Source organism: Rhyacophila brunnea, unplaced genomic scaffold (assembly GCF_057557595.1).
Source record: "Rhyacophila brunnea isolate RB1 unplaced genomic scaffold, BYU_Rbru_1.0 scaffold_13, whole genome shotgun sequence".
Classification (NCBI taxonomy): domain Eukaryota; kingdom Metazoa; phylum Arthropoda; class Insecta; order Trichoptera; family Rhyacophilidae; genus Rhyacophila; species Rhyacophila brunnea.
The window spans coordinates 12,401,082-12,421,504 of record NW_028232785.1 but is presented as its reverse complement, the minus strand read 5'-3'; the positions used below and the strand labels follow the sequence as shown (position 1 = coordinate 12,421,504).

Sequence of the window (20,423 nt, the reverse complement as noted above, 5' to 3'; positions counted from 1 at the left end):
GCCGTGCATCTCGCTCCCACATTCACGCTGTCTAGCTCTAAAAAAATCACGCCCACTCTCATATTTTTCGGCCGTCGGGAGACTTCTTTCAAATTTCGTCTTATTGATATTGTTTTTAAGGGCGATCCGTGTCGCTTTTCTTATTTACGAAACATGGCAACATTTGTAATGATACTTTTAGACAGAGATCGCAAAGGTTTAGGCCAGTGGCGCACCCAGGATTTAATATTGGGAGGGGCCCAAGGAGGAGAATGTAAATTAGTCCCATAGGATCTTTTTCTTCTTCACAGCCTAATTTCTCGTTTATCGGTCTTTTGTCTATTGCACTCGGTGTACCTACACCATGGTCCCCACATCCTGAAACGGGTCCTCAGGCTAGGATATTTGGCGGGCCCCCTACCTACCGCTAAGATTAAAGGCAGTGTGAAACACTACATTAACGTTCTTCAAATTGTGTTTCAGTTCAAATTAAGGGTACTTATACAGTGAATTATTGGCGATTTTTAATACATCTACTTTAATAATGGAGCTGTCGAGTATCGACACATAATAATCAAAAAATATATTGCACAATTATATAAGTAATTGAAAATGTTCATGGCCATGAAGCATAATAGCGCCGCAGGCGACTTTTTTTACTATTAAAGCTAATTTATGATGTGTGTTTATCTCACTTATCTGGTCAACCCGACACGCTGGCCCCCCCACAGCCCGGGCCCCCAGGCTAGAGCTCTGTCAGCCCTCCCCAGCTATGACCTACACCACTCCGGAATTCGGGTGGACACCGAGAATTTTTTGACAGTTCCATTAGGGATTGTGTTTCTAAAAAACCTGACATTAGTGTTTCAAAATTTTTGTGTTAGAAATTAAAATCTAAGAATTTTTTTTAAAAAGGGTGCTGGAGAATTATTACAAATCATTTTTTTGCCGTGTTTTTATTTGTCTAAGCCCGGAGTAAGCCCAAAGCCAGGGCCCCTTGCCCCCCCCCTGGGTGCGCCACTGGTTTAGGCAATATTAAATCGATTTCTGGTCACCAAAGCCGTCGAAGGACATTGGAAGTAAACTACCAACAAAAAGCAACCCGATAAAAAATTACAGTTTCGTTAAACCTTTTATGTCAATTAATACAATTTTTGTTTCCAACCAGTGAGCTGATTTTTTTAATGGGAAGATATTTTCGTTATTACTAAGTTTAGGTAGCAATTTCTATAAATATGCCAAATGATTCTCCTCAATTTGCCGCCCTTTGAGTAACTGCCACCCCAAGCGACGGTCAATCTGCTTACCCCCACGGGACGTCACTGCATATTTGTTTTCATTTAAGACTACAAATTGCAGAGTGCTTGTTAGTTTTTAAAATTCAATTGAACTCTGCCTAATTCTGTTAAACCATACATAATTTAAGATATTTTATATATAGAAGAATATTTTTTATCGATTATGGTTTGTTTGGGCAAGGGTTAATGAATTTAAATAACCGAATCAACACCATCTAATTCTAATATGACGTATTCCTAATTCAACGTAAACAAACAAGTTTAATAAGACTGAAAAAAATGCCTTATTTTTGTCGGATTGCCCAAAGCATACCTAAACTCATGGCCCCACAATGGGGGGCTGACAGGGCTCTATCCTAGGGCCCGGGCTCTGGGGGGGCCCGCGTGGCGCGTCTACCTACCTTATAAGTGAGATAACCACACATCACAAATTTGCTCTAATGGTAAAAAAGTTGCCTGCGGCGCTTTTTTACTTTAAGCATTTTAAGATAATATGATTGTGGGTCCAAATTTTGATTATTGTGTTCGAATATATTCGAAAACTTCATAACTCAAGTGGATTTATAGAAAAATACAAAAAAAATCATTAAAATACACTGAATTAATTTTACCTGGAACACCATTTGCAAAATGTTTCTGTAGAGCGTCTCTTTTAACCCTGGCGATAGGTAGGGGGGACCGACAAAGATCCTGGCCTAGGGGGCCGCTTCAGGATGTGTGGGCCATGCCTAAACTAATATGGCTTGGTTTACGCATGGTTTAATTGAATTTTAAAAACCAACCAGCATCATCTGCAATTTGTATTCTTAGTTCAATGAAAACAGTTAATAAGTAGGTACCTATGACTGACTAAGTTTAGTATGGATTATTTATCTCGGTTCTTGACAGCCTACCTCCACCATGTCCGTTCCTAATAGGATCATAATACATGGGCCTGCACAAAATGGAGGTATTGTATTAACAGATTTTTACGAGAAATGGATGTAAGCCACTTGTGGGTCTATTCTGTACTTATCGACCGCTTAAGTGAAAAAGTGATAAATATTATCAAACTTAGCGTAGGTTTGTATCAAAGTATTAACACTTACTACCTACAACCTACCCTAAGTTTGATAATATCTATCACTTTAGCACTTTAGCGGCCAATAAGTATAGAATAGACCCATTGCTCAAACTATTGGGTTCATAAACTCTAACTTCAAACACAAATTGAAAAAAAAGTGTATTTTTTGCTAAACCCAGGATTCGAACCTGGGTGAAACAAATAAAGGTAGGTATGACTGACAAATTTTAGTGTACATTATTTATGTCGGATCTTAACAGCCTACCTTCGTCCCTCGCCACTGTTGAGTATTTAAATAAAATGGTAGAGACTTACCTAAAATTTTTAACGAAATAGTATGTATGCAGTTGAAAATCTTCATTTATTGCGAACAGGTTAGAACAGGAACAGTGTATTCGAAGATAATCAATAACAACTAGCACTGTCATCGTAATTTGCAATTCAGTGCCACGGCCTGAATATACTCGGCCTTCCTAGGTACGGCTATACCTCAGCTGAGACATGGTCTAAAAAGATCGTGACTAGGCGATTCGCGGATTGCGGGTCGCGGGTGCAAATGACGCAAGCCGAACGAAATATAATTTGCCATAAAAGTTAAACATGCGTCCTTTTTATGTTATGTTTATTATTATATTCGTAATAATAATAGTATATTCATTGAGATGTTTTCTTTTTTAAGTACATACGTAAAGTTTTTTAGTCATCTTTACACAATTTAAGAATATTATCATCCGACACCATGACAAAACAAATCGACGTGCAGACACCTCGACTATCGCTCTCCGAATGGCAACGCGGCCGTAATTTCTTTCCACATAGAGTTGAAAATTATTTGCCGTTTCACTTATGTATGCTCTTAACAAGTGCTGATGTCAATGTGACCCTAGTGACCTCGCCGATCGACCAATTGAAATAGGTACCTACCTACTTATTAAGTATTATACCAGGGAACAAAGAAATAATTATCTGTTCTGTGTATTATACCTATTCATGCTAATCAAGAAACATCATTTTTTACACCCACTCCGGATTTTGTAGCATAATTTCATTGATGAGTAGGTAGGTCTTGATAGAATGCACCGGTGACCATGAATTGGGCAAATATACTTTAATAATAATATGCGATTGTATCAATGACGACTATATTAGGTAGTCAGCATTTTGATGACTAACCGCACATGTATTTCTAAAGTGACACAACTCAAAAATCGGCATTTTGAGAAAAAGGCCAAAAACTGTTTCCGAGCTATGTAGAAGAATATTTGCAAAATAATCAGTATTTCCAAATGTAATGGACGCTAAGAAACATTGATCAAAATGTAATTTTTGAATATTTCGATTCATGAGCCTTGAAAATACCTCTTTTTGGGACGTGACGATTTTCATGTTCAGTGAACTCACAAAGGACCGAATCATTTTGAGTTGTGACACCTTTGATTTTTATTTGATCAGCTAAAATGGCAGAATTTGAAATAAAACATTTTTTGTTCATACTTCTACCAACAAAAATGTCTTAACTCTAAATGTTGCGTCTAAAAGGTTTACGTTTCGCCTATATAAATGACCAAACTCAATATAGGTACTTAATAAGGTTTCAGTTAGCACACACATTCACCACGGGTTTGAAACAACAAGATTGACACATGCGCCATCTGCCCGGCTATTTTTTAAGGTAAATTACTACGCTTTTGTTAAGTCATAGAGAATTGTTTCGCAAACTCGTGCATAGTGATAACTAAAAAACACTGATATTATTTGAGTTGTCACTTTTGAAATACATGTGCGTAATAGTCGGCTTTGGATTGTAGATAATAGTGTGTAAAAGGGGTTGTCATGTGACCTAAATGTAGTTTAGACAGTCTAAATCGTACAAATTTGCGCGATTTATTAAAACAGTATTCAACATGAAAACACTTCGTCGCTACTTCCGATGAACATTAAAAAAATCGCACAAAAAATATGCAGGCAAATTTAATGTTTATTTGTAAATAGTTTTTGTAGTCTTCTTCGTCGTGCACTCAAGGCTGAAGATCGTGACCACTTTTTAATTTTGCCATCCTTAAGACTTTCTATCCTTCTCGATTTTCCGCTTCTCTCAGGGCAGCATGCATGGTGCTCCCAGTCAGCTCTTTCACTTTTGGTCGCTCCAGCGTGCAGACGCTCTTCCTCTGATTCGCCTTCCCTGGAGGACACCCAAAACCATCAGTTTCTCCAGGTTGTCCGCTCCGCACCGGACAATATGTCCAAAAAACTATAGAATGCGTCTCAGACATATTGTCGAGAACCGTTTCTTTATCTGCAGTCTCTGGATGATTGACTGGTTTGTCCTATCGTCGCTATAGGATTTGTTTCCCGAATAGACCAAATGTCAATTTTACAGGAGACGAAAAACAAATTTCACTGTCGTATATTTTAATATCAGTAGATGTATCAATCATTCTTTCTATACTGTATGATTGCAACATTATCTAAGAATAGATTCCAAGAATAATATACTGGTATAAATCATTAAATGCACAGAAAATGCGTTTTATTTACAAGTACTCACTGTGGATTTTCGGGAAATTTTTAGCGCTCTCTCAGAATAATGGATATTCGGGACAAAACATGGACGTTCGGGATTTAAGACCGTAGCGTATTGCTGCACGGCCCACAGATTACTGACTGGTCAAAAAGCATGTGCCTCAAATGTTATATTTATTTACACGATAATTGTTAATAATTACCTCTACTATTTAAATACTTAATGATCGTAATTACCCAAGTTCGTATGTAATAATAACATGCGGCAATCGCTTTTTCGGTTTTTTTCGGATTAAGTAATAAAATAGTTTTTAAGTAATTAACTATTTTTTTATTGAACGAATAATTCACAAGATTTAAGAATGTACAATTCTAATAATTAAACATACTTACATATTTTTTTTAAATCACTTCTGAGAAAATATATTATAAGGTATCTACTACTTCAATTACTAACCGACGTCACGGTCATTTCTCCAATATTTTATGATGGTACTTACTCGTACTTGCTAACAATTTTATATTAATACTTTTTCCAGAAAAAAAAATCTATTTATATATATCTGTATATTATTATATCTATATATTTCTATAATTGACAATTAAACTTATTACAAACCACCAAATAAATATTATATATTTACTATTGTAAGGAATAACAACACAAAATAATAGCATGTATAAATTAATTACCATTGGCTGCTAATATTAGGTAGGTACCAATATCCTACGTATATAATATCCACCAAATAAATAGTTACTAACATACATATTAAATTAAATTAACTATCAGCGCATTCAAAAATAAATAATAGCATCGCCTTTATTTTCATAGAAATACCTCGATTAAAAGTAAAATAAAGACAAACAATGTTTGATTAATAATAATTTGAAATAATAATTATTTTTTACGTCATAGTAGTTGCCGGGTCATACTGTAGAATTCATATAACCGTTGGGATTTTGTGTCATTTATCAAAACAAAATGCAGTTATTTAGGTTAAAATACTCACTTCCACAACTCTACTGTAAGTTCAGGGCGAACTGGTGATGTATCAGCTATGAATGATCTCTTCAAATTTGATGAATTCACTATTAAAACAATAGTAACGTTAATAACCTTTCCCTTACCATGATAAAAAAATTACGCCCGTTCCCATGCCGTCCACTCAGTGTCCCGATAGCAATTTGGCATTTTAAGGCATTTTAAAAGCTAATTGATTGCTTCAAAAGGTAAAGTATGTTTTTAAATACTGTTTAGTCATCGTTTAACATTTTATTCTGTGTATATTACATGCAATTATCTTATAATCGTGTATAATATCGGACATCGATAAAAGTACGTCATATCTAAGCCACGGCGTGTCTCGGTCTGTTTTAAATGGAACAACCAACATACGCTGCCATTTCACGGAGAGTGGGGGTGGCTAATTCATCCGAAGCGAACGAGGGATGTTATTAGGTAGGATAACATCTGTGTGGACTTGCGTTATCACGTTCACCACATAAAATAATAGTTATAATTTTGCAATATCGATTCCCTATATAATTTTAAAACACTGTGATCTTATTGTATCATGTTATTAAGTATTTTTAAAAATCGTATTTTAAAACACATTAAAATAATATACTTACATAAGAACAATTAATCAAGAAAAATACTCCGATTGATCGTATAGTTTCCACTAAATATATTTTAATATCATGTTTCTTATGCTGAAATAATACACATTAATAAATATAAATAACTACGCTACTTGAACTTATACGCACGTATTAAGTCTATACCTCTAAGACTTTAGATATATCTTACCTACTTTTAGATAATTTCCCTAGTATATAAAAAAAATACTTATAATTTTGCAATATCGATTCCCTGATTATAATCTATAATATAAAAATGAATATTTGTTAGTTTGTTTGTTCGTTTTTTTATGCGCTGCCATACCGTTCATCCGATTGCGATAAAACTTTGTCAACTTATTGCTTGCACTTGCGCGCAGATTATAGACTATATCTTATACATACAAATGAAAGTCTGTCTGACATATGCGTTCCTATACCATTCATCCGATTGCGACGAAATTTTGGTGAATTGATGTGTGCACTACGGGTGCGAGTCATAGACGCTAAATGTAAAAGCAGCTGAAATGGTGGATTGCTTTGAGAGAAAGATCCTTAGGCGGATATACGGACCCATGAATGATGATGGGGAGTGGAGAATTAGGTACAACACGGAACTATACCGCTTATACCAAGATTCAAAACTCTCCAACTTCATAAAACTCCAGAGGCTAAACTGGGCAGGCCATGTCCAGCGCATGCCTGAGTCACGGATACCGAAGAAGATCCTCGAAGGAAACCCAGGAGGAAAAAGGCCAGTGGGAAAGCCACGCACACGATGGCGTGATAATGTTACAAAAGATGCCAACCAGATACTAAAAATCAGGAACTGGAAAAAACGTGCGGAGGACCGTTCCGGCTGGAGGATAGCGGTGGAGGAGGCCAGGGCTCGACTTGAGCTGTAGCGTCATCGAAGAAGAAGAAGCTGTGTGCACACCCACAAAGGTTTCTGAATTAGAAAAACTATCTTCTTCTTCTTCATTATATCTTCTTTTATTCATATGGTTCCTATACCATTCATCGGATTGCGATGAAACCTTCGCCAGTTGTTGTGGCAACACCCGCAAAAGTTTCTGAATCAGTACAACCATCTTCTTCTTCTTCGTCGTCTTCATTCTATATTCTTTTATTCTTATGATTCCTATACCATTCGTCCGATTGCAATGAAACTTGCGTCAGTTGTTGTGCCGACACCTGCGAATGTTTCTGAATTAGTACAACAATTTTCTTCAACCTTTTTTTCTATTCTATCTTCTTCTATTCGTATGCGTTCTTATACCATTCATCCGATTGCGATGAAATTTTGATCAGTTGTTGTGCGCATGCCCGCGAAGATTACTGAATTAGAAAAACCATCTTCTTCGTTATATCTTCTTTTATTCGCATGGTTCCCATACCATTCATCGGATTGCGATGAAACCTTCGTCAGTTGTTGTGGTAACACCTGCAAAGGTTTATGATTTAGTACAACTATTTTCTTCCTCTTCTATTCATATGCGTTCTTATACCATTCATCCGAATGCGATGAAATTTTGATCAGTTGTTGTGCGCATGCCCGCGAAGATCTCTGAACTAGAAAAATCATCTTCTTCTTCTTCATCATATCTTCTTTTATTCATATGGTTCCTATACCATTCATCCGATTGCGATAAAACCTTCGTTAGTTGTTGTGTTAACACCTGAAAAGGTTTCTTAATTAGAACAACCATTTTCTTTTTCTTCTTCATTCTATCTTCATTTATTTTATATAGTTCCTATACCATTCATCCGATTGCGATTAAATTTTGGTGAGTTGTTGTGTGCACACCCGCAAAGGTTTCTGAATTAGAAAAACTATCTCTTCTTCTTCATTATATCTTCTTTTATTCATATGGTTCCTATACCATTCATCGGATTGCGATGAAACCTTCGTCAGTTGTTGTGCTAACACACGCAAAGGTTTCTGAATTAGTACAACCATCTTCTTCTTCTTCATCGTCTTTATTCTATATCCTTTTATTCGTATGATTCCTATACCATTCGTCCGATTGGAATGAAACTTTCGTCAATTGTTGTGCCAACACCTACAAAGGTTTCTGAATTAGTACAACAATATTTTTCCTCTTCTTCTATTCGTATGCGTACCTATTCCATTCATCCGATTTTAATAAAACTTTCGTCAGTAATTGTGCCAACACCCGCGAAGGTTTCTAAATTAGTACAATTATCTTCTTCTTCTTCTTCTTCTATTCGTATGCGTTCTTATAACATTCATCAGATTGCGATGAAATTTTTCTCAGTTGTTGTTCGCACACCTGGGATGGTTAGTATTATATAAAATACAAAGTTTGTTGTTTGTTTGTTCCATCCAATTTTGAATTTTTTACTACATATTAATACTATTAATAACGTTTGCATATTTTGGATTCGATTTTAATTTACAGTTCTTTTGTTTGACCTTTACTCCTATTAGAATTACTTTCATATTGTATTACACAGATATTTTAATATTAAAAAGATAATTTCATTATTATTTTTTAAATATCTAAGGTAAATGTATCCACTAAGCGACCCTGTGCGAAGCCGGGTATCTCACCTATAATATAATTTCAAAACACGTTAAATATTTATATAAGAATAATTAAAAACAAAAATAATTCAATCTTATAGTTTCCACTAAAATTATTTAATGTTATGTTTATTATGCTGAAATAATTACACATAATAAAAATTAAATCACTACGCTATGTGTACCTATACGCATGTAGTAAGTCTATAATATACCCACCTTTCGAGAATTTCATAACAAGAGGTTTTCTAGTCTATGTTAAAATAAATATATTGTATCTCCATAAAAATGTACTTTCATACATATTATATATTGCCAAACTGGTAGGTGCGCAGTGTTGCGAAGGTAGGCACGAAAAGTTTTACACAAATAAAGCCACGTCATGATTGCAGTTTGCAAATAAAGTTTATAAAACAGCCGCTAGTTATAAACTACATAAAAACAGTCCTAAAAAACGTTGTTTGTTAAACTGTCTGAAGATAATATGTAGACTAATTTTTTAATACCTCACTTCTATACTATTGTTGAGTGTGCTGGCTATCTCGTGAAAAAATGATATACAAGGATCAAATCATAATATTGAAATTTGAGGCAAATTTGTTAACGAATGATAACTGTTGTTAAATTTGTCTATTTAGTTAAAATTAAAAAAAAGTGAATAAATCAATGCAAGGACCACTAATGCATTGACTGATTTAAAAAGACAAAGTGAAGGCATACATAAAAAATTGGAGCTTTGGAAATCAAAATTTAAAAAAAAAATCGTCATGTTTCCACTTTTAAATGATTTTGCGCCAGATATATTGAAGCAAACAAAAATCTATTTACTGAGCGTTATGATAGTTTGCTAATGCACTTTCCCCATTATTTATTTCACAAATTTACTCTAATAGTAAAAAAATCATTTGATTTCAAAACTATGATATATTAAATATGTAGGTAGTTGTACGTTTGATGTGATACCTATATCATGAGTGATATATGTAATGATAACTCCCGTGTATGTGTATAATTTAGGAAACACTACATTATAGTACCACACTGCCCTTAACCTCAGAGATAGGTAGGTGGGCCCGACAAATATCCTGGCCTAGGGGCTCGCTTTTCGCAAAATCTTTTTTAAACATCCATCGCATGAAAAATAAATTAATTTAAATAAGTATAAGTAGTAATATAAGTAGTAAAACCTTGTTTATTATTTATATATTTAAGTTTTCTTTATTTTTGTATTAGTGCCTACATTTTTGACTATTTAAAAAGGTGTCTGAATTATTTAATGAAATAAAGGGGGGAGGCGCCAAGTTTCATTTTTTTTTAAAAAGGAGGCGTAATAACATTAAGTTTGGAAATCACTGATGTATTTTATAGGAACCGTAATTTTTACTTGTGTATTTTTGTAGATACTAAACATTATACTTACCTACATATAATAAAACAATCATTAGATTTACTTAGGTGGAAGATAACGGTGTGAAAGACCCCTTACTTCAAAAATTGTACTGAATTCCACACCACCGTGGAGGTACAGTTAAATTGCGGGTTTTTTTAAATCTGTGGTTTTCCCATTACGACTATTTCATTGTACTACGTTTTAACTTAATTTTCTAAGCATAACATATTATACAAACTACAAATGAATATATCTACATAATATTATCTAATTAAAATTTAAATGGTGACTCATAACTTTATATTATAATATAAAACAATCGAAATAATAAAACTACCTACTATTATATTTCTAAGAAAAATACTCACTTTCTGAAATGCAAAATATTAAGAATAACATTACCTACATAATATATACAAAATACATAAAAACATTTTATACATGTGATAGAGGTATTTTTTGCAATTTACATTAAATTTAGTCAATACCATTATGTACGGACTATGTCCAAAATGGTATACCAACATAAAATGAATTGATTTTACAGACATGGGGTGCAGAGAAATAATATTATATTATGTTTATACCTACATCAGATTGAGTATGATAACATTTTTATAATAAAATAATATTATTTGGTACTTATGACATTAAAAGCAAAATTAATAATTAGTAGGTAATCTTAAATGTATTAGTCCTACCTAAATAAATTCACTGATTTCAGGGACATAATAACATGGAGTTAATGTTATAGTATAATAACTACATGTAAATGCAACAGTTTCAATATAATTAATTATTTAGACATGTACCTACTCACTAATATTATTTTTTTTAAATAAAAAAGATAAAAATAAATATCAGTAAGCACTTATTCATTAGACGTAACCAACTGAAAGAAAGCATAGTGGTTCGTACCACGAGAATGTCGTGTATACTATACTATTGAAAATACTAAAAATACTTTCTGCGACTATTGTATACCTACATACTTCATAAACAAAAGAATATCTAGTTGTATTTGAAATGCATGTCCTGACTAAATAATATTCTTTTCGGGCATAAGTTATTATTAGTAATTTATAACTACAATATAATTTATTATAGAGGTAGAATATGCAAGTACTCATATGCACAAAGGAAAACCGACCGCTTGCTGTGCGTTTTTGTGCAGGTCACTCGAGGTAGGTATATTTTCAAATGCACATGTTCCACAAACTGATGTAAACTTTACAGACCTTGTAATAAGGGTTGGTATTCTTCTAAATCTGGGTAAAAAGGTTTTTATGACATGCCCGAGATACCGGGAATTTAAGGTAAGTGTTTAGGAATAAACGTCATATGAAGCAAAGTTAACATGATAAAATAAACACTAATAACATTACATTAAGGGTTAGTTTGGCATTTATCGTCAGATGCACGGAACATTTTAAATTTCAAGGTTCGTTATATTATGGGAGGATTTATACGAGCCATCAGTCATATAATTAAATTGAACAAACACATAAATTGGTCTCGCTGTTCTAACAAATAACATTTTATAATAGTGTCTCACTTTACAAAATTATTATGTGGGTTTCTCTAACGTATATCTTTTTACATAGCCCTATCACTGTCTTATCAAAATATCGATCAGACTTTGGAAAATGATTAATTTTATATAGAAAACATTCAATTAAACTACTTGTGCATTTTTATTTTTACGCATAAGCATTTTATCTACAAATAGCTAAAAGTAGATTTTTTTGTATATAATAATAAATGGGGTATCCATGATTTAAGGGCCTAAATAAAGTGCGAGTTCTTCATGGCAACGGGAATGTTTTCATCAAAGCAGAGCAAATTAATGTAATGCAAAAATGACATAATAAGAAGTTACTGTATTACCGACGTCAAAAAATCCCAACTTTTGGGGAAAAAATATTTATAAATTTAATTTTGTCTGTTTCAGTGGTATAATTATATTGTGAAGAAAGAATGATAAAAAAGTAAGTACATATAAAAAAGATGGGGCGGCATTTTGTTTAGGGACGTCACTGCAAATACGTCATATTAATATATAATAATATGACAGACAAAGATTAGTGCGCATCCAGCCTACCTCCACCCTTCGCCACTGATATGCAATAATCATAATTTTCTACAAACGGATTAGCATAATATTGCATTTGAAGTGGGTATGTGCAGTTTCGTATAACTATAGTGCAGGACTGGCGAGCCTTTTTACGTACTTACGCGTGCCAAAATTTCCCAAACATTATTTTTTGACTGTCTGACGTGCCGAGCAGTTTTAAAAAAAAGTTTGAAAAGTACACTTTAATTCTTTAAACTCTATTTTTCACCGTGTTTCTAGCCGAAGGCATATCTTTTAATCTTTTGAAGCATTTTAACCACGTTTCTTTCGTATATTACCCATCACTGAACGGTTTTCCATTTTTAGCGACTATTTTTGAGGCAAAATAACAACCAACTGTTTATATTTGAACGATTGTCGATAAATTTCATCAGGTTTGTTTGTTGAATATTTTTATTTTTAGTTGCTCTATTGCTCCCAAGTATTGTAGGTAATCGATACAAATCAGAGTGTGGCGTCGGGGCTTCTGCCGTTGCCTGATGAGGTCTGTGTATTTATTGGCAAAAATAATATCAAAAACTGAAGAAAATACGCATTGCTGTCGTCATTTTTTTTTTAAATATTACATACACCTACAACTTTTTGTGTTTCTTTAAATTATTGCAGGTAGTTTTTTTCTCTCTTCAAATAAAACATTCGCGTGCCATTCAAAATCTTCTCGCGTGTCATATGTTCGCCATAAATGCTATTGGGCTTCCACGGGGCATCCATTTTTTAAACATGAATTTGATCTCAATGCTGTACTGCCATCGGTTTTCGATACAACATAATATCACAGCCAGGGGCGGCTCTACTTTAAGGGCTCGTAGGGACCATCCCCATACCGTTATCATATCAAAAATACACGTCCGATATTTTTATCATAGCCATAATATACCTACATGTATGTCATACTTAATAACATGATTAAATAAACTATTTAATACGTTTTATCTATCTAAACCTGTCACAATTTAATATAAAGATATTTGTTATTATTATACTTACAAATAAATAAAGCAATGATTGTAAATTATGTAATAACATAATGATGATTACGCGGTTTAAAAATAACTAATTAAATACGCCCTATTTCACGATGACACTTATGTACAAATTAAGAAAGCTATGGCGTCTATTTTTCGCTGATCTAGGGTCACTCAGCTACATCCTGTCGCCGCGGTACACATCTCGTTCTACAAAGGATGTGAATGCATTAGCGTTAGTATACGCATACTGGGGAGCGAATCAAATGACCCATGTGTGAATAAAAACGCTCTCTGTGTGTCGTTGTTCAAAACTGAGAATGGTAAGTAAGTATATTTCCCCATTCATAAAATCATATTATTATTTAGATTGATTGGTACATAATGACGTATACTATAAGAAAGTAGGTATGTATGTATATTTAATGGCTAAACCCCACCACCTAGAAAGATGTCGAGCCGCCACTGATCACAGCCAACTGCCCGGACAAGGGGATTAACGGATACTGTCGGCTCGGCATGCAGGTATATAAAAGTAATATTGTGCAGGTTATGCTAATTAGCATGCATAATAATTATCAATGCAAGATCAGATCGAATTTTTAGTTGTTTATAATTTACTATTAATAGAATATACGTCATTTGAAAACTGTACTTTAACCTTACAAATTTAATGTTGCAATGTAAAAACATTTTTGATTTTCTTTTAGTGAGTATTTTGCGTAATTTACTCAATTTTATTAGAGTAGAGTAGATAATACTATGATGATTAGATACCTATAGTATTTTCCTAGGTTTCTCAAAGTACATACCCACGATGGCCGCGCGGCTTATTATAAGCGTCGACCTATAGCGTCGTGGGTTCCAGGTTCGAATCCTAGCAATCTGGCAAGTAGGATTAGTGTATGAGTCAGAGTATGGACCTGTGGCTGGCATCCATTTCTCGTAAAAACAAAATCTGTTAATACAAACCTCCACTTTGTGGAGGCTCATATTATGGTCCTATTAGTATAGAATATAATAAGTAAATGCGTAAGCTACGGGTTTGGTTCTCGGTAAGGTCACAATAATTATAATTATGTGATTTTTCTCAAAGCTTTGGCGTTTGTGATTGTTTTTATTATGTTAATAATTAAAAAAAAAACTATCAACTTGTTCACTTGTTATTAATTGTTCTAAATTAAAAGGGACGCCCTAGAACTCGCTAGATCGACTCATAATATTCGGCAAAAGTACGTGGCATCGAAGAATTGGGGACCGATAAGAGTGGAAGGAGTCAAGGAAAGCCTTCATCCAGCAGTGGATTGATCCCGGCTGATGATGATATATATTCGGGTGTTTTGCCGCCGGGTGTTATACTCCCCTCCCCCCCCCAACACCCTCGTTTAGCATGACATATTATTATTATGTACCTAGAAGACAATATTAATTTTACTCTTTATACAATAAATTTTATTATTCGCCCCCTCTTCACTTTGGCCCAATGAAAATGATGGCGTGTTTTGATGCGTGTTGAAATACCGACACTGTGCTGATACAACACAAACATTTGTCTCACTTGGGCCTTTGTAGGATCCAGCATAAGATTTTGGAAGGAAGTCAGTCTGAAGTTAGTCATTTATGGTCAGTGTGAATCGACGCAAGAAGGGAGTAAGTATGAAGTAAACGATCAAGTGCTGGAAAGAAGGAAATTCTATTCATATAACAATACTCAGTGATGTCCCGTAGGGGTAGGCAGATCATGAGTTGCATAGGGGCAACACATCATAAAGGACGACGAATGAAGGAGCGAATATAAATATTGCAACTTTCTGTCATTTATTACTACAACCTCTCTATCCTCTTTAATCGCGTGCCATCTAAAATCATCTCGCGTGCCACGGTTCACAACCACTGGTCTATTCATTAGGTAAGTAAGGTATAACATAGATAGTATGTAGTATAAATATTAGTCTATGGTATAACCAGACATTTACCTGTGGGTGTAAACTTAACAATAATACTCATGAGTGATGACTTTATAGTTATAAATAAATAATAATATGACGTAAGAATTTTAGTCGGAAAACAGTTTGAAGATCTTTTTTATTGTTACCCGCGTGTGTTGGTACTCATCTATTTCTACAATAACATCATTGCGATATGTGTATCAAAGGTCACACTGAAGACAAATAATAAATGCCCAGGTAGGTAGGTAAGTATATAAATCGTCAGCTCTGCTGTGTAAACACTGTAAACAAACTGAATAATCTATGAAATTTTAAATAAAACAAGTCAAAAACATAATAATAATAATAGTTTTATTCACCTATTATTTAAATGATATTATGTGGACGTTTTGTACCTCTTGGATACCACTGGACAATGATTGCCACTGGATGACTAAATTTGTCCAACGATTGTCTCTTCTTCGAGCTATGTGTCCAGCCCATCTCTATTTGAGGCTTTTAATGAACTCTATTACATTGCAAACCCTTGACTGCTTCCTTATTCACTCATTCCTCTTTTTGTCTTTTCGATTTATGCCCAGCATGCACCTCTCCATACCACGTTGTGCTACTCTAAGGTTCTGGATCTCTCTTTTACTTAGGGTCCATGTTTCACACGCATATTATGTGATTACGGGTAGGTATACCTAGAGGCCGCTGAATCGATGAAATGATAAAGTTCTGCGGAAGTACGTGGCAGCGCAACGCACAGGACCAAGAGAAGTGGAAGCAGCATGAAGAGGCCTTCATCCAGCAGTGGATAGATTCAGGTTGATGATGATGATCATGGTATTATTATGTAGGTAGGTACCTACGTCCTACCTACTTAATAATATTGATGCCCACAATGGCTGAGCGACTTATAATGTCGTGGGTCCCAGGTTCGAATTCAGGGTCTAGCAAATATTATGTATAAGATAACGTGTGTTTCAAGCCAGAGTATGGACCTAACAATATTATGGTAACTAAGTTAGGTATGTTGAGTGATGATGTTACGGATACTAAGTAGGTAGGTAGGTACATAGATACCTATAATATTTTGAAGAGTTGATCTTCAACTAAACTTGAGTAAGTCCTTGACGCTATCTTTGGTATTCTTCAGAAACACCTCTATAGTACCTAAATATAATATAATATTAGGTACATACTGATAAACCACCACACTTCTGGTCTAGCTCAGTTTCGGTTGTTTTTGAAGGTGGGTATCATAATTTTTGGTTAGTAATTAGTAAACTGTCACTTTTATCTTTAGTATGGTTTTTTAGGATTTGGGGTGGACAGAATAACACACCGGAATTTGCTTTATAAACGGTAGGGTATATTTAAGTGGATGTTATATAATTGTTACGTTTTTTTATAATTTGTTTTACGGAGGACAAGATTTGTGCGTTTCTTGTTTGGCTGTTTTCCGAACACTGCCGCCATCCTGTCTACCGCTTTCAACGGTTTTTTTTCAAGGCGACGTTGCAATATCTCCAACGGTCAAAATTAGTGCATTGTTGCCAGCAGATATTCAACATTATTTAATTATTTTCTAACAACACTTTTTCTTCTCCTTGCACTATCTAACATTCCTCCCTCTCAGTCACAATACAAGTTATTTTTCCCATTCATTCTTTTTACATGGTATTACAATTTATTGGCGGTTTTTTTTTATACATTCTACTGACATGTTTCATACATTATTGTTAGCGACAGTTGGTCACTTTTTATACTGGTTAAGTGGCGAAGCCCAATTGCATTCGTCGTCTCGCATACTTTCTTACTTATTCACACCTGGTCTTTCATGAACCGTGTCCTCAGTCTCAAAGACACGGGCCGTGGGACTTATTTCTGGAAAGAAACGTCCCTCTGGGTGATCAAGGGTGCGGCTCGGTGCAGTTTATTTGACTACGAGGCAAAGGGCGTGTTCAGGCCACTCTACACCCATAAAAGGTACTCCAGGTATAAGACCCGAAGTCCGAGGTGGTGACAATACCTATATTTTCATCCAGCTTATTAACAGAATTTTGTTTTACGAGAAGCGAAAGGAACCAAGCACACATTGAAAAACAACATATTGCACATTTATGCCAAAACCGGGATTCAAGCCCGGAATCCACGACCGTATAAGCTTGATGCAGCCATCGTCGGCGTTATATTATTATTTTGAAACAATTAAATTAACAATAATATCATAACAAAAACGTCTCGATTGGAATTTTTAATATATTATTATTCTTGACCATTTTTCAAGTATTTCTTTGAGATAGGGCCTTTAACATATTATTATAGTGTTTACTTTTAATAATTTATTTTTAAAAAATCCTTCAGTAAAACACTCGTAATGCTGTGACCATAGATATGACAGCTGACCAATCTAATGATAAAAAAACATGATATGTCAGACAGACACTCGAACAAGGTACAAAAGTCAAAAAGATACCATTTACGGACGAATTTAACTAGTTTAGACAAAGAAATCACTCGCGAAACGACCAAAGTTAGACACCGCGTCCAAAATGAGCGCAACCCCAGAATTAATCGCGGAATTGCGTCGACAATTCAACGCGAAACTGGAATCTGGCATACCGGGTCTCGAAGGAGACCTCCATCCGGACGATACTGAGCGCGTCAAGGACGACCAGTGGCTCAAGAAGTTCCTCGATCACCAAGAATACGACATGGCGATGTCTCTGCAGATGTTGACCGACACCTGCGTCTGGCGGAAGGCTTTCGGAACGAACGACATCGACGAGACTAACATTCGAATGGATTACATGACAGAAGCTTTGTTTTACCCTCGAGGAAAGGACATAGACGGTTGTACAGTGTTCATATTCAACAGTAAGAAACACTACAAAGGCCAGAGAAACTCTGATGACCTAAAACGATGCGTTATCTATTGGTTCGAGCATATAATACGTCTGAAGGAAACTAGAAGAATTTCTATCTTCTTCGATATGGACGGTACGGGGTTATCAAACATGGACATGGATTTTACCCGTTATCTAATCAGTTTATTTAAAATGTATTATCCTGATTTTTTGAATTATATTTTGATATATGAAATGCCGTGGGTATTGACGGCAGCATTTAAGGTTATAAAACAATTGCTACCCCCGAAAGCTGTCGCCAAAATGAAGTTCTTATCGAAAGCGAACGTTAAGGATTATATTCCTATTGAACACATGCAGAAATCTTGGGGTGGGAATGACGATTATGTATATTCATTTGTTACAAAAACAAATTTGACGAATAACGTATCCGCTAGCAACGAATTGTCAAATAAAAAAGTCCATTTTGCAGACCCCGGTTCGCCCAATCAAGAAGCTGCCCCAGTTTCAAACGGATTTAAAAACAGGATATCACTAATTCCAAACGATTGTATCGTTTTCACTAAAGAAACAAATGACATGGTAGGTTCGTTCACGATTATAAACAACGATTCGAGTCCGATTTCATTCAAAATCAAAACTACGTCTCCGGAAAAGTTTAAAGTGCGTCCGAGTCTCGGTACATTGGATTCCGGCGAGAAACAAAAGATTTTTCTAACACTTTGGGAAGGTTACCAGTTTCCGGCGATCGTTAAAGAGAAATTCTTGATAATGTGTTTGCCGATTGAATCGACCAATATAACAGCTGAAGAATTGAGTGAACTTTGGAAGGACACATCTAATAGTTCGATTGAGAATCACAGATTACGCTGTAGTTTGTCATCGATGGATAAAATCAACAAAAGTGACGCAGGGTCTTCCAATTCGTCGGAGATTGTATTCTCGTCAAGTAACCCGGAATATGACGCAGTTTTAAACAGGCTATCGTCGACGATTAAGGATCTACGCACGAATCAAGTCGCGTTCGATTCGCAGCTGTCGAATTTGATCACAGTTCAGCTATTGAATTTATTACTCTCGGCGGTTTTGCTTTGCATTTTCATCTGCTATTTCATGATGTCGTCGCAGAAAGAAGAAGGGGAGTTCTGTTCGAGACCATAACATCAGGATAACACCGTCGTCGGTGAACGCGTGCTGATCATCGGATCTTTGGCTGTCTTCTTTGTTAATATCTTCGCTCTCTGGATGTACAAACGGGTGGTAAATTCTAAGAAAAAACTGCATTGGTAATGTTAATATTAAAAAATTTATAATATTGTATGACTTTGGTATAATTTCAACGCAGTTTGGAATGGAATATAAAATTTAGCTCTCTATACCTATGGAAAAATACTCCTTTGTCAGTTTTATCTAAACAGCCAAAAGCAATACATTGACAATTATTTTTAAGATGATTAATTACATAAAATACCGAGAGATGCGTACTTATAGTATCTGTTGTACACATCAGTGGCGAAGGGTGGAGGTAGGCTGTTAAGATCCGCCATAAATAGTGCACACTAAACTTTTTCAGTCATGCGTATTTGTTTTCATTGAAATAAGACTACAATAATTTACAGACAGTGTTGGCTAGTTTTTAAAATTCAATTAAACCCTGCAAAACCAAGCCATAATAGATAATAGTCAAACAATACTTGTCTATCTACAAAATATCTATAATTATGCAAATAATTCATACATCTATAAAAAACTCATCTATCTATAAAATCATACATAACTTTGGATATTTTATAGATAGAATAATATTTTTTATCTATTATAGTTTGGTTTAGGCAGGGCTTAATGAATTTAAAAAAAAAACCAACCACATGTGTAATACGTATTTTCTTAATCCAACGAAAACGTAAAGTATGAATGAAAAAGTGTGCACAATTTTGTCGTATCGCCCATAATATACCAAAACTATTATGGTTTGGTTTAGGCTAGTTTTAATTGATTTTTAAAAATAAACCAACACCATCTGGAAATTGTAGTCTTAGTTCGATAAAAATAAATAACGTATGACTAACAAAGTTTAATATCGACTGTGCTTAGGA

At 34.7% G+C, this 20,423-nt stretch overlaps 1 protein-coding gene across 1 annotated transcript; it reads left to right on the top strand.

Moving 5' to 3' along the window:
- Positions 1-17,892: 17,892 nt before the first annotated feature.
- LOC147076511 (motile sperm domain-containing protein 2-like) lies at positions 17,893-19,489 on the top strand. Its single transcript, XM_085941168.1, has one exon. It carries the CDS (start codon positions 18,013-18,015, stop codon positions 19,486-19,488), a length of 1,476 nt encoding a protein of 491 aa, XP_085797294.1. The 5' UTR covers positions 17,893-18,012; the 3' UTR covers position 19,489.
- Positions 19,490-20,423: the final 934 nt, after the last annotated feature.